At 33.2% G+C, this 27,831-nt stretch overlaps 2 protein-coding genes across 2 annotated transcripts; both read right to left on the bottom strand.

Annotated features, from left to right (window-relative positions):
* Positions 1-18,163: 18,163 nt before the first annotated feature.
* Positions 18,164-20,864, bottom strand: LOC110644625 (3-ketoacyl-CoA synthase 11). Its single transcript, XM_021797502.2, has 2 exons — positions 19,871-20,864; positions 18,164-19,183 (listed from the first exon to the last, which is right to left on the bottom strand). Exons 1-2 carry the CDS (start codon positions 20,654-20,656, stop codon positions 18,395-18,397), a joined length of 1,575 nt encoding a protein of 524 aa, XP_021653194.2. The 5' UTR covers positions 20,657-20,864; the 3' UTR covers positions 18,164-18,394.
* Positions 20,865-22,673: 1,809 nt separating this feature from the next.
* Positions 22,674-27,212, bottom strand: LOC110644618 (uncharacterized). The gene is made up of 2 exons (XM_021797487.2): positions 27,002-27,212; positions 22,674-22,920 (listed from the first exon to the last, which is right to left on the bottom strand). Exons 1-2 carry the CDS (start codon positions 27,128-27,130, stop codon positions 22,819-22,821), a joined length of 231 nt encoding a protein of 76 aa, XP_021653179.2. The 5' UTR covers positions 27,131-27,212; the 3' UTR covers positions 22,674-22,818.
* Positions 27,213-27,831: the final 619 nt, after the last annotated feature.

Raw genomic sequence — 27,831 nt, 5'->3', positions numbered from 1 at the left:
GAAAAATCTCTTGTATCCCCTCCCACTGTGCTCATAATAGTAGTTGCTCCTTCATACATATCTTTCAACACTTGTATGTACCTGATAGATACCCTCTTTTGTTCTAACACACTCCATAAGACATCTCTTGGAACACTATCATAAGCCTTCTCCAAATCAATAAAAACCATTTGTAGATCTTTCTTCACATCTCTATATTTCTCCATCAAGCTTCTAATGAGAAAGATCGCTTCCATAGTTGAGCGACAGGGCATGAAGCCAAATTGATTGAGAGAGATAGAAGTATCATGACGTAATCGATGCTCCTCCCACGACTTCATAGTATGGCTCATGAGTTTAATTTCCCTATAGTTTGAGCAGTTCTGTATGTCTCCCTTATTTTTAAAAATAGGTACTAAAATACTCCTCCTCCATTCATTAGGCATTTTCTTTGAGTTTAGAATCTTATTAAATAATTTAGTTAACCATGCCACTCCCATATCTCCCAAACACTTCCACACTTCAATTGGTATTCCATTAGGTCCACAGGCTTTACCCACTTTCATTCTCTTAAGTGCTTCCTTTACTTCTAAAGATCCAATCCTTCTAGTATAATTCACATTCTTTTCTATTGTTCTATAGTCTATATTCAGGCTATTACCATTTTGACTATTATTAAAGAGATCATTAAAATAATTTATCCATCTTTCTTTAATGTCCTCATCTTTCACCAATACTTTTCCTTCTTTATTCTTAATGCACCTAACTTGATTGAGATCTTGACATTTCCTTTCTCTCCTCCTTGCTAATCTATAAATATCTTTCTCCCCTTCTTTAGTTTCAAGTTTCTCATATAACTTTTCTAAGGCCTGTGCTCTTGCTTGACTAACTACCTTTTTTATCTCTTTTTTTGCTATCTTATACTATTCATATGCCTCATTATTATCACATTTAGGTATTTTCTTATACCATTCTCTTTTTCTCTTCACTGTCTTTTATACTTCCTCATTCCACCACCATTTCTCTTTTGAGAGTGGTCCATGTCTTTTAGACTCTCCAAGCACTTTTCTAGCTACTTCTCTAATCTTTGATGCCATCTGTATCCACATATTATTGGCCTCCGTATCCAGCTTCCATGCTTCGGACTCGATAAGCTCATTTTTGAACTTCACTTGCTTTACTCCTTTGAATTCCCACCACTTTGTACGAGCTACACTATTTCTTCTAACCTTACTTGAATTGTTCCTAAAATTGACATCCAAGACCACTAACCGATGTTGACTTATTAAAGCCTCTCCTAGAATGACCTTGCAATCCTTGTATTGAGCTCTATTTATCTTCCTGGTTAAGAAGAAGTCGATTTGGCTTTTATGTTGCCCATTTTTGAAAGTCACAAAATGTGACTCTCTTTTTATAAAGTAAGTATTTGCTAGTATTAGGTCGTATGCCATAGCAAAATTCAGGATACTTTTTCCCTCCTTATTTCGACTGCCAAAATGAAAACCTCCATGAACATTCTCATAACATTGCTTATCACTTCCTATATGTCTATTCAAATCTCAACCAATGAAAACATTCTCTTCATTTGGTATGCTTTGCATTAAATCATTCATATCTTCCCAAAACCTTTGTTTACTCTCACTATCTAGTCCTATGTGGAGCATAAGCACTAACTACATTTATTATTTCTCCTTCTAGTACTAGCTTTACTAGTATAATTCTATCTCCTACTCTTTTCACAGTTATTACAGCGTCTTTCAATGTCTTGTCTATGATTATGCCCACTCCATTCTTGTTTCTCTCCTTTCCGGTAAACCACAGTTTGTACCATGAATTACCCACTTTTTTACTTTTCTCTCCTACCCATTTAGTACTAGCTTTATAATAACTTAGTTCTGGAGTTATAAAATTAATTATGTGAGATTGCATGGATGTATGAGATATTTGTTATTGATGATGAAGGGAGTTGAGCTCCCAATATTGATATATGCGATTTGAGGATTGTAAGGGTGAGCTGAACTCCCCATATTATTAATTTTATTTGTTTACAGGTCATATGAGTTAATGCTCTCCGTTGGATAATCTAATTTACAACTGAACTCTGTCTATTTATTTTCTTGAAATTAGACTACTTTATTGGATTTTATGAACGGATTAGAAATAGTTAAACTTAATAGGAGCTTCAGTGCTTATATTGATCCAAATTCTAATGCCGGTCCGTCCTAAAAATTGGGTTATAACACGTGAGAAGTTTGATTTTACAAAATATAAGGATATTTTAATTGGCCTTAAAAAAAATAAGGATTAAATAATTAATTTTAATAAAATGATAATAATTTACCTTTTTTAATTTCAACCTGAATTAGTTTATTATTTTTAATAAGAAATGAAAATGAATAAAGTTCTCATTAAATATTGCAGCAGAAACAAACCTGTAGAAGAAAGTCAATTTTCAGGACTTGGATTGAAAACCCAAGGGCCAAGCCCAACTAGTTCTATCTGAGAGCTGGACCTTTAGCCCAACAACTACTAATTGTGGACTAATGTCCTTTCATTATCTCTCTCCCACTCCCACTAAAGTTTTCATTCTTTTTGCAGGATCAAGTATTGAGGAGCCGATGTAATGGTAATTTTATCAAATAATAAAATTATTATAATTAATGAAAATTATAAAATTATATTTTTATTAATCAATGGTTCATATTTATTTTTTTAAATAACTTATATATTTTATTAATTTTAAATAATCAGAAAAAAAAACTTAATAAAAAGGTCAATAAATTATAACCAATATTCATTTTAGTTTTTTTTAATAGTTGGTTAGGAGATTAATTTTAGAGTATTTAATCTAAGGTTTGATAGTTAAAGAGTACTTAAAGTGTCATAGAAAAATTAAATTTAAGTTTTAAGAGTTTAAGTGTGTGTAGAAATATTTTAAATTAATTAAATTTTTAAAATTATTATAATAAATTGTAACTAAAAATATATAGGAATAAAATAAATAGTAACAAATTTTTATAGCACAAACAAATTAGATTTTTTCTTCAATATTTCATCTATTTTTACAACTAGTTATTAATTTAATGTGCATTACACATTTGTATTTACTCGTTTTATAATCTCATGCTTGATTTTTATATATGTTTGTGAATTTTTTTTATATAATTTACATAATATTTTAATTTTAATAGTCAATTAAATTTAATTATTTAATATCATAATATGGAATTATCATGACACAATAATTTTAATATTTAAATTTTTCTAAATTTATTTTTATTATGCCTTAATATTTTTAGAGTATACTATAATCAATTTTCTAATCTTGAGACATTTAACTTGATTTTAAATATTTATTATTTTTGGTGAGTAATGAAAATCGAAATAAATTAACAGTTAAAATTATGATTAAAAGAAAAACTAACAATCAAAATTACATCACGTTAATTAATTTAAATTAATTTTGAAAAAAAACTTTTAAAATCATGCTAAAATTGTTAAAAAAAATTTAGCTATAATTATAAAAATTTGAAAAAAAATATTGTTTAGTATTAAACCTTTAAATTACATATTATCATTTTGAGTTAGGATTTTTATCTATATAATTATTTTTTAAAATAAGATTTAAAATAAGACTAAAATTTTAATACGTTAATTATTATTTATTATAAATTAAAAAATTAAAAAATAATTTGATCATTTCATAAATTCTTCTATTTATATTTTTATATTATTAATTAATTATTAAAAAAGAATAAGCGCTATAAGTAAAAAAGTTAGGTTAATAATTGAATGAATATTTATTATTTACTAATATATATATAATTCTATGTAATGTAAATTAAAAATTAAAAAATTAAAGTATTTAAAACAAAAATTATATATGATAAATATATTAATGAAAAGCTAAATTATATAATTTAAAAATACATTGTTATAATTATATATCATATATTAATTTTTTTTCTTTAATATAATTTTAAATACTCATATATTTACATAAATAAATAAGGTTAAAAGACAATAAAAAATTAAAACTTTTATATCAATTATCAATTTTAGTAAGAAATTTTAATTTTATCAATTTAATCACACTACAAGAAATTAAAAAAATAGCTACGAAAATTACCGACCAAATATACTGAAATTTCGTAGATAATCAGTGATTACCGATGAATTAACGACGAAATTTTTTCGTCCACAAATACTAGCGTAGGTAATTTTTATTGACGAAAAAAATATTGTCACTAAATTTACCGACGAAAAAAATGTTATCGCTAAATTTACCGACGAATTATTTCGTAAGTAAATTTAAATTTTTTTATAGGTAATTTCGTAGGAGATTTTATTCTCATAAATTACCGATTATTTACCGACAAAATTTTTCGTTGGTAATTACCGACGAAAATAAATTTTCATAGCTAATTTTTATTTAATATTTTTTAATTTAGTCATTACTTTTTAATTTAATTTAATTTTTTATTTTTTAATTTAAATTAACTTTTAAATTTAATTTAATTTAAAATTTAATTTAAAACTTAATTTAATTTAATTTAAATTTTCAAATTAATTTTTTAATTTTTTAATTTTTAATTTTTAAATTAATTATTAATTATTTTAATTTATAATTTTTTAAGATTTAATTGACTTAAAAAAATTACTAATGAGCCCAACGTAGGCCCCACATATGTGACTATGCCACAATTGCTCTATGTTGAAGAGTAGTTCTCCTTTTATAGACAAACTCACTACCCTCCAATATATTCTCAAACGATGTGGGAATTTCATATTTTTTGTGATTTACCGACGAATTACCGACTAAATATATTTCGTAGGTATTTTTTTAAAATTTTATTTTCAATTTATTCTTAATATTACCTACGAAAATCGTTTCGTTAGTAATTACCAATGAAAATAATTCATAGCTAAAATTTTTTAAGTTTTTAAAAAATTTTTTCCTATTTTCTTTTTAATATTACCTACGAAAAGTATTTCGTTGGTAATTACCGATGAAATACTTTTTGTAGGTAAAATTTTTTAATTTTTTAGAATTTTTTTCTATTTTCTCCAAAATATTACTACAAAAAGCTTTTCGTTGGTAATTACCGATGACAAATTTTTTGTAGGTATTTTTTTTTATTTTATTTTCTATTTTCTCCTTAATATTACCTACGAAAACTGTTTTGTTGGTAATTACCGACGAAAATAATTCGTAGCTAAAATTTTTTGAGCTTTTTAAAATTTTTTTCCTATTTTCTCCTTAATATTACCTACGAAAAGTATTTCCTTGGTAATTACTGATGAAATACTTTTCGTAGGTCAAATTTTTTTAGTTTTTTAGAATTATTTTTCTCTATTTTCTCCTAAATATTACCTACGAAAAGCTTTTCGTTGGTAATTACAAATGAAAATTTTTTCGTAGGTAAAATTTTTTTAGTTTTTTAGAATTTTTTTCCCTATTTTCTCCTTAATATTACCAACGAAAAACTACGAAAAGTTTTTCGTTGGTAATTACCGATGAAAAATTTTTTGTAGGTATTTTTTTAAGTTTTTAAGAAATTTTCTTCTCTATTTTGTCTTAATATTACCTATTAAAAATTTCTCATCGGTAACTAAAAACTTTTCGTTGGTAATTACCGACGATAAATTTTTCATAGGTATTTTTTAAAACATTTATTGTTTATTTTCTCCTTAATATTACCTACGAAAAACGTTTCGTTGGTAATTACCTATGAAAAAAATTCATAGCTAAAATTTTTTCATGCTTTTTAGATTTTTTCTTCTCTATTTTCTCCTTAATGTTACCTACGAAAAGCATTTTGTTGATAATTACCGACGAAAAAAATTCTTAAGTAAAATTTTTTAGCTTTTTAGAAATTTTCTTCTTTATTTTTTCTTAATATTACCTACGAAAAACTTTTCGTGGGTAATTACTGATGAAAATTTTTCGTAGGTATTTTTTTTAAAATTTTATTTTCTATTTTTTTCTTACTATTACCTACGAAAAGCGTTTCGTTAGTAATTACCAACGAAACATTTGGTCATTATTTTTATTATTTGGTCGCTAATTTTGCCGTTAATGTTAAGCACCACTTTTACCTACGAAATTACATCGTCGGTAAAGTTTTGATCGATAATTTCGTCGGTAAAAATTAGTTTAAATTTTATTTCTCTTTCTCGTCAGTAAAGCATCGGTAATTCGTCGGTAAATTACCAACGAAATTTTGTAGTCAATAATTTTCGTAGTTATTTTTAACATTTCTTGTAGTGTCATAAATCTTTTCAAATATTTTCAATTTTAATAATAAATTTAACTAAAAACAATTAACTCAGGCAAAATTAATTCAATTTTTTTCATTTATTATCAAATTTAACTACTCCTTTTAACTTTATAAGTATATTTAATAATTTTAGTATTTTTTTAATTTTAACATACTTCCTGATAAAAAATGGTAAATGAATAATATATCTAATATTATTATATAAATTTTTAATTTTCTTTCTCTCTTTCTTTCTACTTATACTTTTAATTTACATATTGCACATCGTTTTATTCAAATTTAAAGCTAAAAAATAAGTAAAAAAATAAATATTTAAAAATAAAATATGAACAAATAATAAAATAAAAATAAATATAATTATATTTTTCAAAATAATAGATAAATTAATTAAAATAATATTTTTTAATTTGAAAATAACTGCTAAAATTGATATAAAATAAAAAGATTAACTAATATTAATAACGTATATTAATATTAATAACGTATGTTAATATTTAAATTGCTGATGTTAATTAAGTAATCCAATATTAGGTTACTCGCTAAACTTGAAACTAATGTCAAAATTTGATATTAAATTGATAAAATTAAAAGGTTTGAGTAAAATTAAATAAATTTTTGAAGGTTTTGATTTTTTTCCTCATTTAACCATTAAATAATAATATAAAATTTATATAAATCGGTAAAAATTTGAAATGGATAAACATTTATATTTGATATCATGATTCTTTTTATTATATTTTAATATAAAATTAAATTTTATTTTTATTCTAAACAATTAATTATCCTAATAAAGTCTAAATAATTTTTATGAATAGTATTTTTTTAAAATTTTAATATATTTATAAATTATAATATTTTATTGATGTAAAGAATAAACTAATTTGAAAATAGGACTAATTAATAAAAAAAATTCTAAGAACTTTTTCAATTTTTTTAAAAATTTTAGTTGGTTTTATTAAATTGTAAAATTAGTGTTAGTTTTATTCTATTTATCTAAATTAGTCACAATTAAATGTAATTATAATAATTTCATTAAAGTTTTCAATAAAATTATTTAAATTTATTATATTTAAACAATAATTTGAGAATATAAAATTATTTATTTTATTTTAAATAAAAATGAAATAAATAAAATTTGTTTATATATAAAAATAAATTTAAGTTTGATTAAAGCTATATTTTTATCAATATAAATAATTAAAATATATAAATTTATGATACTATTGTGATTCATCTACTTGAATTTAATTAAAAATTTAAATTCTTGATTTTAATATATAGTTAATGCTAAATTTTCAGTTAATTATATATATATATATATTAAATTTATTAAAATAAATTAAATAATTTTAATGAATTAATAATACTTATAGGAATATAATTATAGAATTATTATATTAAGAATTATAATATGTTTTTAGTATAAATAGAATTATTATTAAAATAATATTAAAATTTTAATTTTTATTAGTTATTGTAATATTAAAAAATAAAATTATTAGGTATTTAGTGACAAATATTAGGTTGCTAAAAGTTATTAGTGACAATATAAAACATTATGGAATTGGCTTCATAAATGATTTAGCGACAATTTTTCTGTTGCTAAAAGATTAGGAGCAACAATTTTTGGGAGACACTAACTGTTATAATTAATAGTGATGTATATTTTTGTTACTAAATAGTATTAGCGATGAATTTATGTGATTATGTTATTATCTTTAATATACATTATTGGCGAATTATTTATCTGTCGCTAAAAATATGTATTTTTTTTAATATTTTTGTAAATGAAATATAGATTAATAATATTTTTATTTTAATTAATTACTTTTTATAAAATTTTATATTTAATTGAAGTTAAATATAAGTAGGATTAAAAATTTTAAATTTATATAAATTCTAAAATTAAGAATTTTAAATTTATATAAATTTTAAATTTAAATAATAAAAATATAATTGTAATTAATTGTAACACCCCTGATTTTTTTATATATTATTATTGGGCTTCGTGTAGGTATCCTCAATTCGCGGAAATTCGACAGTTGTCCTGGACTGAATTTCCTACAGATGCATCTACTGAAAAGTCTCCGAATTGGATCTAGGTTTTGGCTACCCCACCATTGTCAGGCATCCCGAGCGCGTTCCCGAAGTCGGAATCGGCAAAGGTAAACCCGAACCTTGCTTTTTCGTAATTTTCTAGTGCTTAAATATGATTAAAAATTCATAAAATATTCGTGGTAGCTTAGAAAATTACGATTCTTTTTGCAATAGCTTAGTAATATTGCTAAGGACCGCGGGGCAAAGTTTTATAATTTTTAGAGCTTGTTTGGGCAATTTTTGCAAAAATGATCAATTATAAGGACTAAATTGAAATTTTTCCATATTGTGATGAATGATTGATTTGATGGGCCCAGGATGGGCTGTGTGATGTGATTGAGTTGTGGATATATGGATTGTGGATATAGAAGTGTGTTTTGAGCCCTTTTGCAGGTTGGGTAGGTCCTAGGTATAGGGGAGACTCTGCCGGATTTTCGGCATGACTTAGGACGTATTTGGTCTTTTCTTTATTTGTATTGAGTCATTTGTGTTAAATAAATGTAATGTAATTGTCAGGTGAGCCGGGACAGCCTTCTTCCTCCGCCCAGCCGCCACAGTAATTTGTCGTCAAGTTTGTGAGTAAAATATTAATTTTAATTGTAATTTCGATATTATTATATGTTCAGCATGCCCATACATCACTTATATGCATATATTTATGTAGTTAAACTCTAGGCACGATTTATGTTGCATTCATAACTGTTAATGTGCCATGAGTGTTGTTGTGGTAATTTGGAGCAGTGTGCGTGCGTGCGTTGGCGTGCGTGTGATGTGGTGTGGACTATGGATAGGACGGGGTAGTCACGGCTTGAGTTCTTCGCTGGGACCCGTTCCTTCGAGGGGTAGTCACGGCTTGAGTTCTTCGCTGGGACCCTCGATTTGGTTTATTAAGCGAAAGTCCGGCTTGAGTTCTTCGCTGGCACCAGGTTGGATTTAAGAGAGCTGTATAGGGGATCAGCTCCCAATATATTATGATTGATGCTACAGGGTGCGTGAGTGCTCCAAATTACCTTTTTGATGCTATGATGTGAATATGATGTTGATGTTGCATTTCACTCTACAGGGTGCATTAGTTACAGATAGTTATAGAGATTATGGTTAAAATTGATATTTTACTCTCTGAGTCGAACGCTCACTCCTGTTCAAAAATTTTTACAGGCCGCAGGAGGATATTTTATTCTAGGTTAACCTGCTTTTATACTTCGCAGGTTGTTTATCGATATTTGTGTAATTTTATGTACTCCTAGAATTTCCGCATGTGTTAGCAGTAATTATTTGAATTTGGTCTGTAATATTATTATCATGTTGGACCTGTAAACTTAATATTCTATGTCTGTTTGATGGATTGGATGAGGGAGCTGAGCTCCCAATTATTATTATGTTGATGAGTATGTGGAGGGTGAGCTGAGCTCCCCAAATGACTATATATTGTGTTTACAGTCGGGTGAGTCGAAAACTCCCGTTGGTAAGTCCATTTTATGGCGGACTCATCCGCTTGTTTTCTTGATATTGGGCCCAAATGGGTCTTAGAGTTGGGTTAATGAACAGTTAGGCTTACTACGGGCCTCGGGGCTTTAAGTCGCCTGTGTCCTAGTCTTGGTCCGCCCATAGGTTGGGTCGTGACAAATGTGGTATCAGAGCTTAGGCTCCAGATTCTTAGGGAATGTTTGTCTAAAATGTTGGGAAGAGTCTACTAGGAGTCACATGCGGAGTATAGGATTCTGTTTCGTCTTTTCCTGTAATTCTTTGTTTCTAGATTCTACGTTATACCTCTGAAATATAAGATTACCTCGCTTAGTGTCTTGATTTTCGTGAGTACAGAAATGTGAAATAGAGTTAGTAGACATGTGAGATCTATCATGAGGATACGTACTCCAAGAAATGTTATATTTTTGTCAAGATGGGTTTAAATGGTGTGCCCATTTCGTAAGACACGAGTACATAAAAGTGAGTCTTAAAAGTACAGTTGCCTAGATAAGGATGAGGATACCACTCTGCGGTCATCGGTAGATGACCCAATGTAATAAGTTTGTGATAATAGAAGATTCAGGAGAGATAAGAAATTAGGAGACCTAGTGCACAGACGTATCGTAGTAACTATACAATGTTCTCGATGTCCGCTCTGTAGCTGCAGATTCTGATCGACATGAGATTATTGTGTAGAGCTGCGTGCATCCCCGTGGTGCTCCATAATGAGGGTGTTTGAGATGGCTTCGTTTGGTACGTTATGCGTAGCAGAGTTCTATATTTGCAGAGGAGTTGGGAACTCGGCTAAGAGTCTAGAGTTAGAATATTGAAAGGTCACGGTTGGGTGATAACTAGAGTCGGTGACTCGATTACCCAAAGATGAGCTAGAGTTACATCAAGAGTTGCCATCGGACTGCAGGTTTGGACTAGTTGCAAAGTAAAGGTGACACTTATAGAGTGAGAATAGTATACCTTGTGTGTATCAAGATGGAATAAAGTACAACTCTACTACCTAGAGAAGGTCGAAACTATGAATTGATGATTTATAGAGCTATGATATGATAAAAGAGTCATTAACTTGACATGGTTACGGCAAGGTGGTAGATGTAGTACCTTTGTTGCAAAAGTTAGGATATAGTCCTATCTTTCGTAATGGATCAAGGTTATTACGATAATGATGACTTATGGAATAGTGTCCCGGATGGACCGTAGAGTGTGGTAGAGAGTAGTTGGCTCGGGTATCCTGGAGAGGATACAAGTTCCATTATAGGAATCATATATAATCAGATCACGATGGATGTAAATCCTTTGAATTGGATGACGGGTTTGGGTGCCCGAAATCTTAAGTTTTGGAATTGAGTAAACATGGAAAATAATAATAATAATAATAGTGTTAAGAGTAATAAATTAGCGAAGATAAATCACAGAAGGCCAATGGATAAAGAAAGTGCAGAATGAAAGTTTGGGCAATTGATTGCAGATGCAATATAATCTAAATGCTAGTGGAAGTACTAGCTAGAGTGGTCAAAGGACCAAATCTGAGTAGCACAGACATATGATAACGCGATAGAGTCTCGTTATGAATGTCAGGCAAACATTTTTAGTGTGATCAACAGAATCACTTTGTAGTGAAGCAATAACGACAGGACAATAGTAGGGGTAGAACGAAAAGTGACAAGTCTGGATGGTTATAAATCAGTAGAAAGTTCAAGGATCAAATTAATGACCCTAGATAAGGGTGGAATTAGTGTTGGAATAATTTATTAGTGAGAGAAATCTTTCAGGAATCAACAAAAGTTAATGGCACAATAAAAACGATGATAGATATGAATCATAGGTCGAGTATAAGTAAAGTTAATAAATTATAAAATATTATGTCAAGAAGGAAAATGGTACGGTAAAGGGTTCATGCAGATGATACCTTATAGGTAGAGCATAATTGTGCTAGGAGATGATGAAATTTGGAGAGAAAGACCAAGAAACTTAGGTGAAACGTTATAATATGACAATCGGGTGTAGTTGAATATAAGAGGATATTTTCTTTCTTTTCAAGTTTAGCTTGTGCTTTTGGTTCTAGAAGGTTATATAAGGAAAAGCGAGTCAAGGAGACCTAGTTATTGAGAGTTTAGTAGGCACAAATTCATACATAATTTCCTGATATGAGAATGACAGTAAGTGCATACCTAGTATTAAGTATGAAAGGACGAACAGAGTAATGACAGGAGTTAAATTGAGTTAGCTACTAAGGCTTGCAACTGTTTTAAACTATGAGCTGGAGGAAGTACTATTTATGGTTGAGATTCAATAGATGAAATTGTTGCTGATGGGTAATTTGAGGTTGAAGTTTAGAAAGCTATGGGCGATATATGATTATATTAAGGAGAATGAACACGTGAAGTATCTTGTTTGGAATTAAGGCATGACACATATTTTCTACAGCCGTGTTAGTTCAGATGGAACTTATAGTTTATGGGGCTCATATTCATCCAGGATAAGCAATTTCCTACTAAGGCTGATAGGGAATGATAATGTTCTGATAGTTAAGTTGGAAAAAAAAAAAAGGGGATACAAGAAAAAAAAATTTCTATGGGTAATTATAAGTGTTACATAAGGTGAAGAATGTGCTGGTAGGAGTAAATCATAGGGTTAGAATTCTTGAAGTAATGAAACTAGTATTCAAGATAAGACTAAGAAATAAAAAGAAAGTTAAAGTTGATGATGGGATAGACATCTTTGAAGGAAAAGGTGTAAGGATGAGATAGGACTAAAATTAAGGAATAAGTACAGCAGGTTGAAATGATACCAACAATACCAAAAATAGGAAAAGGGAAGTGGATAAGATGCAAAGGACAGGAAGAGAGCTCGATAGAGTCAGTTATAATGAGGAGGATCAGGCGTGTCTAGCCATTGCCCCGTGTTAACACTACCTATGAGCGGTGAAGGATACACGTGTCGTGACGCCTCAAGAGTTGGCCTAGGGTATGTTTTGATGCGGAATAGAAAAGTAGTGGCTTATGCTTCAAGGCAGCTGAAGAGGCATGAGCAGAACTATCCCACCCATGATTTGGAAATGGCGGCTGTATTCTTTGCACTAAAAATCTGGAGACACTACCTGTATGGTGAAGTGTGCGAGATATACACCGACCATAAGAGTTTGAAGTACATCTTCTAACAGAGGGATTTAAACTTGAGACAGAGGAGATGGATGAAGCTTCGAAGACTATGATTGCCCCATCGGTACCACCACAGGAAGGCCAATGTAGTAGCAGATGCTTTAGCGTAAAATCTTCGCGGTTTGGCGCACATTTCAGCAGAGAAGAGACTGTTGATTCAGGAGGTACATGAGTTGATGGATCAAGGTTTAATCCTAGATCTTTCAGATGATGGGGTATTGTTGGCTCACTTTTGGTGAGGCGGACTTGAGGGACAGAGTTAGAGTTTCCCAGCATAGAGACCAACAATTGATGAAGATCATAGAAAGAGTACAGCAAGGTGAAGGTGGTGAGTTTGGGTTTGCCAATGATGGCGCCCTAGTGCAAGGTTCTAGGATATGTGTGCCCGATGTGGACAACCTCAGAATGAAATCATGCGAGAGGCACACTATACATCAGACAAGATCCACCTGTGTTCCACCAAGATGTACCATGATGTGAAAGATAGCTATTGGTGGAATGGCATGAAGAGAGACATAGCCGACTTTGTGTCCAAGTGCTTGACTTGTCGAAGGTGAAGTTTGAACACGAGAGACCGTCAAGGAAGCTGCAAGAGCTCCCTATCCCGAGAATGGAAGTGGGAAATGAGTACTATGGATTTTGTGGAGGTTGCCTCGTACCACGCGAGGATATGATTCGATATGGGTAATTGTAGACCGCTTGACCAAATCAGCTCACTTCTTACCTCAGAAGACTACATACTCGTGGCACGATGCCCGGCTCTACATTCGAGAAATAGTCGATTGCATGGAGTTCCGGCTTCCATAATATCCGATGAGGGTCCCGTTCACTTCTGGTTTTGGAGAAAGTTGCAGAGGCACTTGGCACACGCTGAACTTAAGTACGGCTTTCCACCCTCGCATTTGACAAATTGAAAGGACGATCCAAACACTGGAAGACATGCTTCGCATGAGTGTTTTGGATTTTGGAGGTCAATGGGATGAGCAGCTAGCTTTAGTGGAGTTTGCCTACAACAACAGTTATCACTCCAGCATAGGGTTGGCACCCTATGAGGCACTATATGGAAGAAAGTGTAGGTCTCCTCTGTGTTGGACAGAAATGGGGGAAGCAAGGGTGCCTGATGTAGACCTAGTGCAAGACACTTGCAGGTAGTTCCTTTAATCGAGAACGATCGAGGACTTTTCGATGAGAGAGAAAAGTTATGCGGACCCTTGACGGAGGGATGTGGAGTTTGCGATGGCGACTATGTATTCCTGAAGGTATCTCCAATGAAGGGAGTCATGAGATTCGGAAAGAAGGGCAAGTTGGCACCTCAGTATATCGGACATTTTGAGGTTACGGATAGAGTTGGAGCAGTTGCCTACCGGTTGGAGCTACCACCCAACCTCTCTCACGTTCATCCCGTGTTTCACATCTCCATGCTCAGGAAGTACATCCCAGATCCTCCCCATATACTACGGCAGGATGTAATAGAGCTAAAAGAGAACTTGACCTTTGAGGAGCAACTCAGAGCCATAGTGGACTACCAAGTGAGACAGTGAGATCAAAACAGATCCCTATGGTTAAGGTTTTGTGGAGGAGTCGACGGTGGAAGAGTGCACTGAAGTCGAACGGACATGCGTAGCAAGTACCCTTATTTGTTCAATGTATAATCATGTGCTTTATTCGCTTGTGTAAAATTCGAGGACGAATTTTACGTAAGGGGGAAGAATGTAACACCCGATTTTTATATATTATTATTGGGCTTCGTGTAGGTATCCTCAATTCGGAAATTCGGCGGTTGTCCGGATGCGTGAATTTCCGAACATGCACTACGGAAAAGTCTCGAATTGGATCTAGGTTTTGGCTACCCCACCATTGTCAGCATCCCAGCGCGTTCGAAGTCGGAATCGGCAAAGGTAAACCCAACCTTGCTTTTTCGTAATTTTCTAGTGCTTAAATATGATTAAAAATTCATAAAATATTCGTGGTAGCTTAGAAAATTACGATTCTTTTTGCAATAGCTTAGTAATATTGCTAAGGACCGCGGGGCAAAGTTTTATAATTTTTAGAGCTTGTTTGGGCAATTTTTGCAAAAATGATCAATTATAAGGACTAAATTGAAATTTTTCCATATTGTGATGAATGATTGATTTGATGGGCCCAGGATGGGCTGTGTGATGTGATTGAGTTGTGGATATATGGATTGTGGATATAGAAGTGTGTTTTGAGCCCATTTGCAGGTTGGGTAGGTCCTAGGTATAGGGGAGACTCTGCCGGATTTTCGGCACGACTTAGGACGATTTGGTCTTTTCTTTATTTGTATTGAGTCATTTGTGTTAAATAAATGTAATGTAATTGTCAGGTGAGCCGGGACAGCCTTCTTCCTCCGCCCAGCCGCCACAGTAATTTGTCGTCAAGTTTGTGAGTAAAATATTAATTTTAACTGTAATTTCGATATTATTATATGTTCAGCATGTCCATGCATCACTTATATGCATATATTTATGTAGTTAAACTCTAGGCACGAATTATGTTGCATTGATAATCATTAATGTGCCATGAGTGTTGTTGTGGTAATTTGGAGCGGTGTGCGTGCGTGCGTTGGCGCGCGGTGATGTGGTGTGGACTATGGATAGGACGGGTAGTCACGGCTTGAGTTCTTCAGGACCCGTTCCTTCGAGGGGTAGTCACGCTTGAGTTCTTCTGGGACCCTCGATTTGGTTTATTGCGAAAGTCCGCTTGAGTTCTTCGCACCGAGTTGGATTTAAGAGAGTCAGATAGGATCACTCCCAATATATTATGATTGATGCTACAGGTGCGTGAGTGCTCCAAATTACCTTTTGATGCTATGATGTGAATATGATGTTGATGTTGCATTTCACTCTACAGGTGCATTAGTTACGATAGTTATAGAGATTATGGTTAAAATTGATATTTTACTCTGAGTCGAACGCTCACTCTGCTCAAAAATTTTTACAGGCCGCAGGAGGATATGTTATTCTAGGTTAACCAGATTTTATACTTCGCTGGTTGTTTATCGATATTTGTGTAATTTTATGTACTCCTAGAATTTCCGCATGTGTTAGAATTATTTGAATTTGGTCGTAATATTATTATCATGTTGGACTGTAAACTTAATATTCTATGTCCGCTTGATGGATTGGATGAGGAGCCGAGCTCCCATTTATTATTATGTTGATGAGTATGTGGAGGGTGAGCTCCCCAATTGACTATATATTGTGTTTACAGGGTGAGTCGAAAACTCCCGTTGGTAAGTCCATTTATGGCGGACTCTGTCCGTTTGTTTTCTTGATATTGGGCCCAAATGGGTCTTAGAGTTGGGTTAATGAACAGTTAGGCTTACTACGGGCCTCGGGGGCTTTAAGCTGGCCCAGGTCCTAGTGCCGGTCCGGCCCATAGGTTGGGTCGTGACATTAATTTTAGAAGTAAGGGCAATTTAGACAAAACGAATAATCCCCTCCATTGGTAGTAAAATAAATTTAAGTATTAAATTTGATTATCCCTAAATTTAAGAAAAAATTTTAGAAATAAATCAATAAAATTAGTCATTAAAATAAAAATTTTTAGCAATTTAAAAATGTATAAAAATATTAAAACTTTATATCTAATTATTTAAAATAAAAAAAGGTAATTTAAAAAAACAATTGGGGAAGGAGCAGGGCCCCACAAGCCCCTACTACCAAACCTAAATATAAATAACTAATTAATATAGGGCGTTAAAATAATCCAAAATTGCATGTATTCATCGAGGAAGATAAATGCTCTTGTGGGTACACAATCTCTTTCGAATCCATTAATCAAGGATTCTTGCACTCCACCTCTTAACTTATTTCACAATTCACTACTTGCCCTAGCTCTATGTGTCTAGATTTGGTGAAGGTTACACCAACATGCAGAGACATCAAATTAAACTTGCATTGGACTCTGATGATCCTTCTTTGTTGAAAACAACTTAGGAAAGAAATGAAATTTCTTATGATTTAATTTCTTTTTATTTTTTTGTTATTCTTTTCTTTTTATTTTTGATTCACTGAGGCTCCTAAAGCTTATTGACATCTTTTTGTTTTTTCTTTTGAAAGAAACATATTTTTTTTAACTGACAATTTCATTGATCCGCAACCACATGTACATCACTTAATAGCAAAAGCTAGCTGAAATTGGGAGAAGGATTATTAGAAACCAAACTTAAATAACAGTTTCCTCTTGTAACAGCTTTTCTATTGATGCATGACACAGAATATAAAGATTGCACTGAAAGAATATCAACTATGTCTGACAAAACTTCAATGTCCGATAGAGCCTTGTGAGGGTGGGATGAATCTGTCTCAAAAACTGCTGACGTAACACCTTTGGATCTGGCATAAAATAACGCTGCTCTCAAAGCATATGCATCTGCTGCTAACGGAGAATTACGAAATATTGTTGCTGCCTGCCCATCAACTAGCTGCCCCTTGTGGCTCCGGACTAAAAAAGTAATGCCGGCAGGGGATTTGACACCATAGAAGGAGGCGTCAGTTTTGAACTTGAGCTGTCTTCTGCTAGGGGCTGACCAAGAAAGGGACAGTGATGCTACGTGATCTTGAGGGTTAGGCAAAGGGTGCGCGGTTGGGGCCACACCCAATTGATGGACCTCTTTGTGAGCCTTTTTGATGGTGTTGTAGGGGTCAACTTTGACATTTTCAAACACCATAATAGTCTGTCAATTGTAGCTAGAGAGAAAAGTGTTTATCAAGGTCCACCATTGTCGAAATGAGCCAAAACCACTCTCCTCAGGGAGGTATCCTATTATCCTAAGCCACAACCGAACCATACGGCTTTTGCATGCGGGTAGAGAAAAATCATATATGTTCAATTATATTGTTTCTTCTTGTTAATTGCACAGGGGACAGATGGGAATGATGCACAATTTCTGTGAAAAAGGTTGAAAGTGGGTAGCCAAAGCATTCGAACCAGTTTTCCACCTTTTGAAAGAAACATAGTTGATTACTTTTGAAATGCATGCAATAATTAATTGGACATTGATATGATATTCCAACTAATGCCTTTCTGCCCTCCATCTTAGGCATATATATGTGCACATGAAGCATTAAAATTGAGAATATTATAATAATGAAGCAGCTCGGTGCATGAATCAAGATCAAGGTTCTTGCAAAACATAGGAAATTAACAATAATATACCATAGCTATATACTATAACATAATAATCAAGAATTTCATTTGACAAATTTTAATGTCGTCGAATTGTAATCCTCCTACGGACAAATGCTTCGATCAATTGACAATATCACAAAAAAAAAAAAAAAAAATCATCATGTTTTCATGCATACATCAACCAAGTACTGATTAAAGTAATTAAGAACACAATCTCCCTTGGAAGGATGATGAAATAGAGCTTCAAGACGAAATTGACACCACTTTAGGCACATGAACAGGAAATTCATCAATTTCATCCATCCAAGGGTTCTTTTCTTTGGCTGGATTGATTGTCTTCAATGCACGCCACACAGCACTGTTACACTTGAATCCTGACCCGAATGCAATCTGCCATGTCCTATCACCCTTCCTGATTCTCCCCTTGGCTTCAGAGTAAGCCAGTTCATACCACAAAGAACTGCTTGAAGTGTTGCCAAACCTATAAAGAGTCATTCTTGAAGGCTCCATGTGCCAGTCGGTAAGATCAAGATTTTTCTCTAGCTCATCTAAAACAGCTCTTCCTCCCGCATGGATGCAGAAGTGCTCAAATGCCAACTTGAAATCTGGAATGTATGGCTTTATCTTCATTTTGAAGATCTTTCTTCCTACTAAAGTTGCAAAAAATAGGAGTTGCTCGGACATTGGAAGAACTAATGGCCCTAGAGTAGTGATATTGGTTTTAAGGGCTTCTCCAGCAACAGCCATAAGGTCTTTAGAAAGTGAAACCCCAATTCTCTTGCGGTCACTTTCGTCCTCTTTCTGGAACACACAATTGTAACATTTATCATCAGCACCCTTGTGAGTACGGACGGTGTGGATAAGTTGATACTTAGAGCGACGGGCATCAGATGATCGGTTGGAGAGAAGGATGGCAGCGCCGCCCATTCGGAAGAGGCAGTTTGAGACAAGCATTGATCGGTCGTTGCCAAAGTACCAATTCAGAGTGATGTTCTCCATACTGACCACTAGAGCATAGGAGTTGGGTTGAACCTGTTAATTGCCATGATAAAAAGTGAAAGTCCTTTATATTAGTTTATCTCATATCATTTTCATAAAATCTAAATTAAAAAAAAAAAAACAATTAATCACTCTTTACTAGGACAAGAAAATAAATCAATCAAAAATATTTTTTTTAATTAAAAAAATTAACCTATTTTAAATAAAATGATTTATTCTTTTTTAAAAAAAATACATTTTTAGACTTTATAATTCTATTAAAATATAAAAATTATTATAATATAAGCTCATACCGTGGTTTTAATAATACAATTAAACAATAAATAATATTTTCATCTTAAGAAATAATTTTTATAAAAAATATTTTATATTTATATAATTTATTTTTCACAAAATAAACGGAACGTATTATCAAATCAGTTAAAAATACTGGAATACAAGTGTATATATATCATCTTTCTACCACAACTCAGGGCTGTTGTGGGACTAGCATTAATGGTTCAAATATACAGGCTTTACAGTTTAAATTGGGCTCCTTGCATATATTAAATAACCTTGCATGATAAAATCTGCTAAAAATCATTTAATAAGGGTACCCTAGCTAATACCAGCTCTGAACTTGTATTTGTACCCTCATATGCAAAAAACCAATGAAGAGCTTTATTATTATTATAATTTTCCATTCAAAAAATTAATGAAATCTGTCACGCAATGAATTACCTGTAAGAGCTGTTTGGCAAGGTCGATGGAAATAAGCCCAGCACTGCAGCCCATACCGCCAAGATTATAGCTCATTATGTTCCCTCTTAGCTTGTAGTGATTTACTATCATGGCAGAGAGAGACGGCGTCGGATTAAACAAACTACAGTTCACAACAAGGATCCCTATATCCTTGGCTTTAACCCCAGTTTTTGCCAAGAGCTCATCGATTGCGCTGAACATCACGGTCTCAGCTTCCTTCCTTGCCTCCGCCATACATGGGTTTGGTGGAACCCGCATCACCGCCTCAGGCAAGTACGTCTTTTGTCCCAACCCAGATCTCTCAAGGATTTTCTTCTGAAAGGCCAAGTTCTCTTCGGTAAAGCTCCCAGCCAGTGCTGATCTCTCCATGAAAGTTTCTCTCGTGCACATGCGAGCTGCTTCTGGTTTGTAACATGCAAAATTTAACAAGTATATTTTTCTTGGGCGGCTCATGAAGTAAAGAGTAGCCAAGAAAACAATAAGACCCGAACACAGAGTTACTGAGATAAAATTGAACTTTAGGTGGTTCCATAGCTCAACTAAATCTTGGATAGTAAGAGTCGAAAGATGAGCAGAAGCAATGCCCAGGAGTGGTATCAGCAACAGATACATGGCATTGGAGATTAAATAGTGGTAACCTAGTTTCACATATTTGAGCCTAACTGATAGGAGAAAGTTTGGCAGGTTATTATTTCTCCTCATTTCAGGCTGATTTTCCACCGAAACCGATTCAGGTTTGGGGTTTCGTCTACTTTCCTCTGCCATTATCGATTAAAAAGAAAACTAGCTGCTCAATATAAATGGAAGAATTGATATCCTTGATTCTGAGCTTTTGGACAAAAAAATAAAGAAAACCCAGAGCGAAGAAAAGCTGAAGAGAGGAAAGAAGTTATGCTCGAGACAGAAGAAGAAGAAGAAGAAGAAGAAGAAGAAGAAGGAGAAAAGAGCTGGTTCTTGAGCAGGTATGGATGGATGGGTCATAGGATTTAAAGAGTGAATTGAGAGAGAGAGAGAGAGAGAGAGAGAGAGAGAGAGAGAATGGGAGGATGCAACTACCCCAACGAACATTTAATTGTTAACCCGCCTGGCATTGAATTTGCCAACCGGGAAAAGAGCGGGATTTTGCGCCAATATGTTTTTTTTTTTTCATAAGTTTAACCTACTTTTTGCTGAGTATTTGCTACTTTGCCACTCCTCAGAATGCCAAGCGTTTGAATAGTAACCCATTTTGGTGAACTACACCATCAGAAATCTCATAAATTGATTTTTCTTTTTTAAAAAATTAAAAATAACAATATTAGAAATTCCTATGACCACAAATAATGGCCTCCTGGAATTTGACTGGTGATTTTGTTGTTCATGTACTTGCGGGATTTTAAATATTTGTTAGTTCTACTAATTAAATAGCAATTCAAGAGGTCAGGATTTATTCTAAAAACAAATTTTATAGAAATTATTATTATTCTCAATTACAACCAAATGTGTGTTAATTAAATATAAATATATCCATAGAATTTATAAAAGGGGCTGTATCCATTGGCCATTATCTAATTAAAAGCTATACTTGAATGGGTGTTAGCTCAACCCTGTACCAGTACAAAATTCGGTGCCTAACCAGTAAACACTAACAAGTAACCATTTTTTTTACCCGTGAAAATGATCATAGAAAGCAAAATGGAGCACTTAGCCTTAGCCAAGAAAATGTTTTAAGTGGCACTTAAAACGTTTAAAACCCATTCAATGTTACAATCAAGAAATGAAAACAAGAAAAATAAAAGAAGTTAGGATAATAATGTGTTTAAGCGGATAAGGAGAGGACAGTTGCGGTAAAGCAGAGGAAAGCAAAGACGCTATGAGCACTGGCGAACAATATGGGTTCACTACAGGTTTACAGGTTGCAGCCGCTGCCTTTGACCTTCCAATGAGTAAAATCATTTCTGCGTATGTTTTCATATTCCGTGTTGAAGAATTGAGGCATTTTGGACAAGTTCATTTAACAAACCTAACCATTCCTCACTTTAATGCTCAAACTTCTAACCAAATAATACCTACCAAATTGATGAGTAGCATTTACACCTTTTGTATTCAATTGTACTCATCACATCTCTTGTTTTGTAATTTGGTCCACTCGTGTTAGAAATTGTAGACAAGAAATCTCCCCCACACGAAACCTCTCCCTTGCACATTTTATTCTTTCATTGCAGCCAGTTATAGACAATTTTGTATTGGGGCAACTGGAAAGAGTAATTCTGATTAAAAATTGTTTCTCCAATATATTTTAATAGTATTTGGAATAAATTTAAATTACAAAGAAAATTCCTAATTACATTTGTCAAGAGTGCATATGATAAAATTATCAAAGAATTGGCAATTTATGTTTCAATTACTAACGTAAAATTTCAAATAGTTAATTAATGAAGGATTATCTAATAGTAATTACTAATTTGTTAGTAAACTTGAATGCCTGCTCCTGATACTTTATCTTTCAGTTGACAGCAAACAATTTCAACCACCAAAAAGTGATATTCCACCACTAAAATGGCAGTTTGAAACTTTGAATGAATGCTTTCATGCTAGCGAAGCAATCTGTCTGATTCAACCAAAAACCAACCCTTATTCCTACGACTTCTGGTGCTTTAAAAACCGCACATAGTGATTAGAGTATCGGGTGGAAGGACTCTGTAGATCTATTTGGGTTTAGGGTGATGGCTCGAATTGACAAGTGGAAATCCAGCAGCAGAGAATGTGCATCTCTCAAGCAAACAGAAGCCACAAAACCAGCTTGAACATTCTCCAAACAAGACCAATTAGGTAATCATTGGAACAAGATCTATAGAGTATACATCTGCACGTTGCTTAATATATGGTTTATTAGAACTTACAGTTAACACAACTAAAAGTCCAAACAAAGTTGCTCATAGGTGGTATCAACGATTGTTCCTCTGACGAGCTAATTCTCGTACCATCTCCCTCAATTCCTCTGGTGAGGGAGGCCTTGGTCCCTCCGGGGGATAAACTATGTATGAACGCTTCATGACAAAACAAAAACAAGAGCTTATTGGTTGCAAAAATGGATCAAATTAAGGAAATGTAAACTAAAGGGAAAAAAATTTAAACATAAACCTAAGGCAGATAACATGGTTTAAAAGACATTGCTAAAAGAAAAATAATAGTTACACTGCATGAGAAATCAATAATATAGCCAAGTTCAAGATATACTGCATGAGAAATCAGAGATATGAACATACTATCCATTGCTTACCACGCTAATACATGCTAATTGCAACCACATGATTATGTTGAAGCCCATTCTACTGACAAGGAAATTGTTATGAAATATGGAACATCAAGACCAATTTCCAAAAGGTAACAATTAGACCTCTAAATCAATTTCACTCAAAACATCCAGATAGTATCAAACAACAAATTGGAGAACTCAAAATTAGGAATTCAGCCTCCTTCCATACACCTCTCCATTCTACATATTAAAAATATTTCCTTCACAACGAACTTTAGTTCAGTAAGAAGGCCAGGTACTTGAGGCTAGTCAAGGTCTTGTCATCTTGAGTAAGCATAAAATCTCCAAGCACTTAACTACTTGGCAGAAAGCAGTCCGTTTTGATCCATTACAAAGAAGTCTCAAAAAATATTCAGGAATCAGCAAGATGTCTACCTGTTTTCCCAGCCATGAGGGAAACTGCCATCTCCAAACTAATGAACCATCACTTTCCAAGCAATATTTGCCTCATCAGTCGTTATAGCCACAAATAACAGAAACATCCACAAGGTAAAAATAATAAGAGCTTCATTACAGCCCCACGAAAAGAATTATCACTGAACTATTTTTTAACAACTTGTACCAAAAGAAATCACCTTCCAAAACAGCTCCAACCAATATGGCTTGGTTTAGCACCATAGTCTTTTCTGTGATCTCATCAAACCACACTGCCTTGAATAACTAGAAAAAAATTGTCCGTACTTTGTCCTACGATTGATGGAGTTAAAACCTTGACCAAGGGGGCAACTTTTGGATACTGTTTTTTTTACAACCTAAAGGCCCATTATATTTCGTGAGACCCTGAGAGAGTTACAAAATACCAACATCTAGTTGTGGGTTTCTAGTGCAGCATCCACTAGAGATAAATACTGCATCTTCCATCAAATCTTTCACAATTGAAAACATATTGAAATGTTATTTCAAAAAGGCAAAAAAAATGAAATGTTTGTTTGGTCATATAGCCATAAGTTAAATCATTAGAGAATATCATATTCATAGTAATAAAGATTTGTTGAAAGCAATAATGTACCTTCCAGAATACCAACTAAAAATAATAATAATAGAAGTTTAAAAATATATATAAATAAAAAAGAAGAAGAAGCTGGGATTGTCTGCCACAGAGAGAATTCATAGTTTTACTTTTCATGCACTAACATGTTAACTTTAGTTGAAATAACCCAATTTAATAAGATAACTATGTAAATCTGATGCGTGTCTAATATCGATTTGTATAAAAGGGAAATAATTTAGTGTAAATGATATGATTGAAATCTTAATTGTTCACTCTGTTCATCTCTTTCTTCCCTAAATTCTTATGTTCTTCTATGTCTCTCCCCTTTCCTAGTTCATTTCTCCTTTGGTTTGCATCAATAGTACCAGAGCCAACGATACTCGGCTATGGATTTCTAACAATAAGTCTTTTCTCCTCTTTCTCCTTTCTTAAATCTAGGTTTCCTTCTTTTATGTTCTTTCCATCAATTTCTCGTTTCTCATTCTTCCTTCCAGTCTTCTTTGTAATTTCTTGAGACTCTACTTATCAAATTCTTCATCCCTAGAGAAACCCATTTCACTTTTTCAATCTTCCTTTCTGTATTTTTTCTTTTCCTTTCCCCCAGAAATAGAACGCCATAAGATTCATTGTTTCTCGAACTTGCCCACCGTAATTCTCAACTTTCTTGCAAAATCATCACTATTCCCTTCATCAAGAACCCAACATTCTTGTTTTATGATTTCTTCTCGCATAAAATGGATTTTTTTCCCCGTTCAATTACAAAAACTTTATCGGAATTGAATGATAGAAGAGTTAGAGGTTTCCTTTCTGTATTTTTTCTTTTCCTTTCCCCCAGAAATAGAACTCCATAAGATTCATTGTTTCTTGAACTTGCCCACCGAAATTCTCAACTTTCTTGCAAAATCATCACTATTCCCTTCATCAAGAACCCAACATTCTTGTTTTATGATTTCTTCTCGCACAAAATGGATTTTTTTCACCGTTCAATTACAAAAACTTTATCGGAATTGAATGATAGAAGAGTTAGAGGCTTGTGTCTATGGTGTGATGAAAAATTTACTGCTAACCATGATTGTGACAAGGCACCATTCATGGTGAGCATCATTAATGATATCGAAAATGAGGAAGATGTAGAATTCAATAAAAAAGATGGAAAGAGTGTTGATGCTGAAGATTACTCTTGGTCCTGTGAAGAGAACCCGAAAATTCAAAGAAGTTTTGATGAGATGCAAGAAAGTGATGAAGAAAATAGCAAGGAATTACAACAAATCCAAGAAAATGTTCCTGCCATCGATGATAATTTTCAACAACATTGGTCATCAATAGCAAATGTTTCTGCTATCAATGAGAGTGTCCAACAAGACATGACCATTATTGATGACAAAGATAATGAACAGATTCAAGATGTAAATGAAGAAGATTTTGATGTTGAAGAAGATCAAAAGAAGCACAAGATCATGAAAGATGAAGTTTTTCAATAAAGCAAGGGCATTGTGGATGCGCCAGATGTTGTAATTGAAGCTCTTGCTGCACCACCGTCTTCTCCTTGGTTGCCAATGCTACCACCCAACCCTATAGAGTCAAGTGATTTCCAAGAGAAAAAAAAATGTGCATGATGATTGGGAAGAGACCTATGCAAGGAAAAGGCAGCTTGCTACGTTTGTCATTAGTGGTAACAGTGCAGACATACAACCTGTTAAAGGAATTGCAAAGTCTTTGAATGTTGGCCAAGTTGTACAGGCTCCATCAACTGAAGACTTGAATCAGTATTTAGTTTTTGTCGGTTGATCATCAGATCCAAGAAAGGTTCACATAAAATACTACAACATTGAGCTCTGTGCATCATATGCAGTACAAGCACCAATTTGTAAATTTGAGGCTGCTGTATTTGGATTCAAAGATAATCCTATTGAAGATTCAAGTGTGCTCAACCTAACTCAAAGCATAAGTAGTGCCTTCTACTACTACAAACAAGATCTTCCACTTTTGAAGCTATTCTTGGGAAGAATTCGATGTAAGATGAAACAAATACTAAGCTAAGATTCAATTGGGCATTTGGAATTGATCAAATGCAAGATGAAGCAATAAGTTGCAGCAAACCAAACTTCAATTTTATTTTTTCTCTTCAAACTGCCCTAATACTTGGATATACATTGATAGTTGTAGCAAAGATTTGTTTTTTTACAGTGTTCTTCAGTTTCCTTCCTTGAGGGCAAGGAAGCTTGAGGAGGAGATATTGATGTGTGTCTAATATTGATTGGTGGGTTGATTGGTATAAAAGGGAAACATGCTCTGCAATTCAGTGTGAATGATATGATTGAAATATTAATTCTTCTCCCTGTTCATCCCTTTCTTCCCTAAATTCTTATGTTCTTCCATGTCTCTCCCCTTTCCTGGTTCATTTCTCCTTTGGTTTGTATCAAAATCGCGCCCTTTTAATCAATCCTAAGCACCCACTTCTCAGTTGTCACCCAGACAGCAAAGCCACTCTAGGAGCTAACTTTGTCAATGTAATTCTTATTCTTTTTCATATATACAATTACAAATTCGAGAAATTTCAACCGCAAACTCAAGAACACATACCTGAACCACAATACAATACCATTAATTCATGCCTATAATTCCTCCAGAACGATTCATAAATCACTGAACCCTAATAAAAACTAAACGAACCAAGTAAAAATGAAGATGCGTTAAACTCAAAAACCTTCCCGAACCAAAATCTATATTGCACGCTCTACCAATAAAATAATGGAGTTTCGAAATAGATATAACCACGAAGAGGGAGGGAGGGAGAGAGAGAGAGAGAGAGAAAGATTACATCGCCCATGAATTTCTGGAGATTCTTGGTATTGTTGGCGAAAGTGTACATAAGAAAGATGGGAACGGTCACATACACACCGAACTTTGCGATCTCCAAAATGCCCTTTGATGTTCCGAGAGACGACATTTTCCCTAGAAGATCTTGCTTGCCCCAGAAACTCACCAGACAGGAAGAAGATCTCCCGAATATAGATAGAAGATATTTGGGCTAGCCCTGAACGCTTCTGGGTTTACAATCACCGACTGATCCAACCTAATATTGAAAAGGCCACCTTAAGCATAGCTCATGGCCCAAAAAAAAATTGGGTTTACAGGTTTAAGTATTGAATCACATAATTTTCTTGGATATATTAATTAGTTGTTTTAATTTAATAATACTGAATTATTTTTAAAATTATAAAATTATAAATTTAAACCCAATTATAACATAATTAATAAAAATAATCGATACAATATGCAGACAGTCAATACAGGCATGCCAGTGAATTAAAAAAAAAAAAAAAAAAAAAGTGGAACCTGAGTCTCTCATATTCAATATTTATACAAATTACACCTACTGCTAACATGCCAATGTTCGTTAATAACTAGGCTGGATGTTTCTCACCAGACGACTCCTCGACTCTGGTGTTCCATGCAATGTTCACCCACATCAAGAGGCAGGCTACCCTGTTGGACTATTCTTCTGGTCAAGTTACTGAATTTTGGTCACCAATTGCACAGGGTTAAGCCTTAAGGGTTTTAGCATATTTTCCATAAATATTATTGAAATAATCAAAGCTCAATCATGTATGTATATGTTACACATGCAAATCAATTACTTTTTCTACA

The sequence above is a fragment of the Hevea brasiliensis genome, chromosome 15, assembly GCF_030052815.1.
Source record: "Hevea brasiliensis isolate MT/VB/25A 57/8 chromosome 15, ASM3005281v1, whole genome shotgun sequence".
Taxonomy (NCBI): Eukaryota; Viridiplantae; Streptophyta; class Magnoliopsida; order Malpighiales; family Euphorbiaceae; genus Hevea; species Hevea brasiliensis.
Note: the sequence above shows the minus strand (reverse complement) of the source record. Positions and strands in the feature narration are given on the sequence as shown.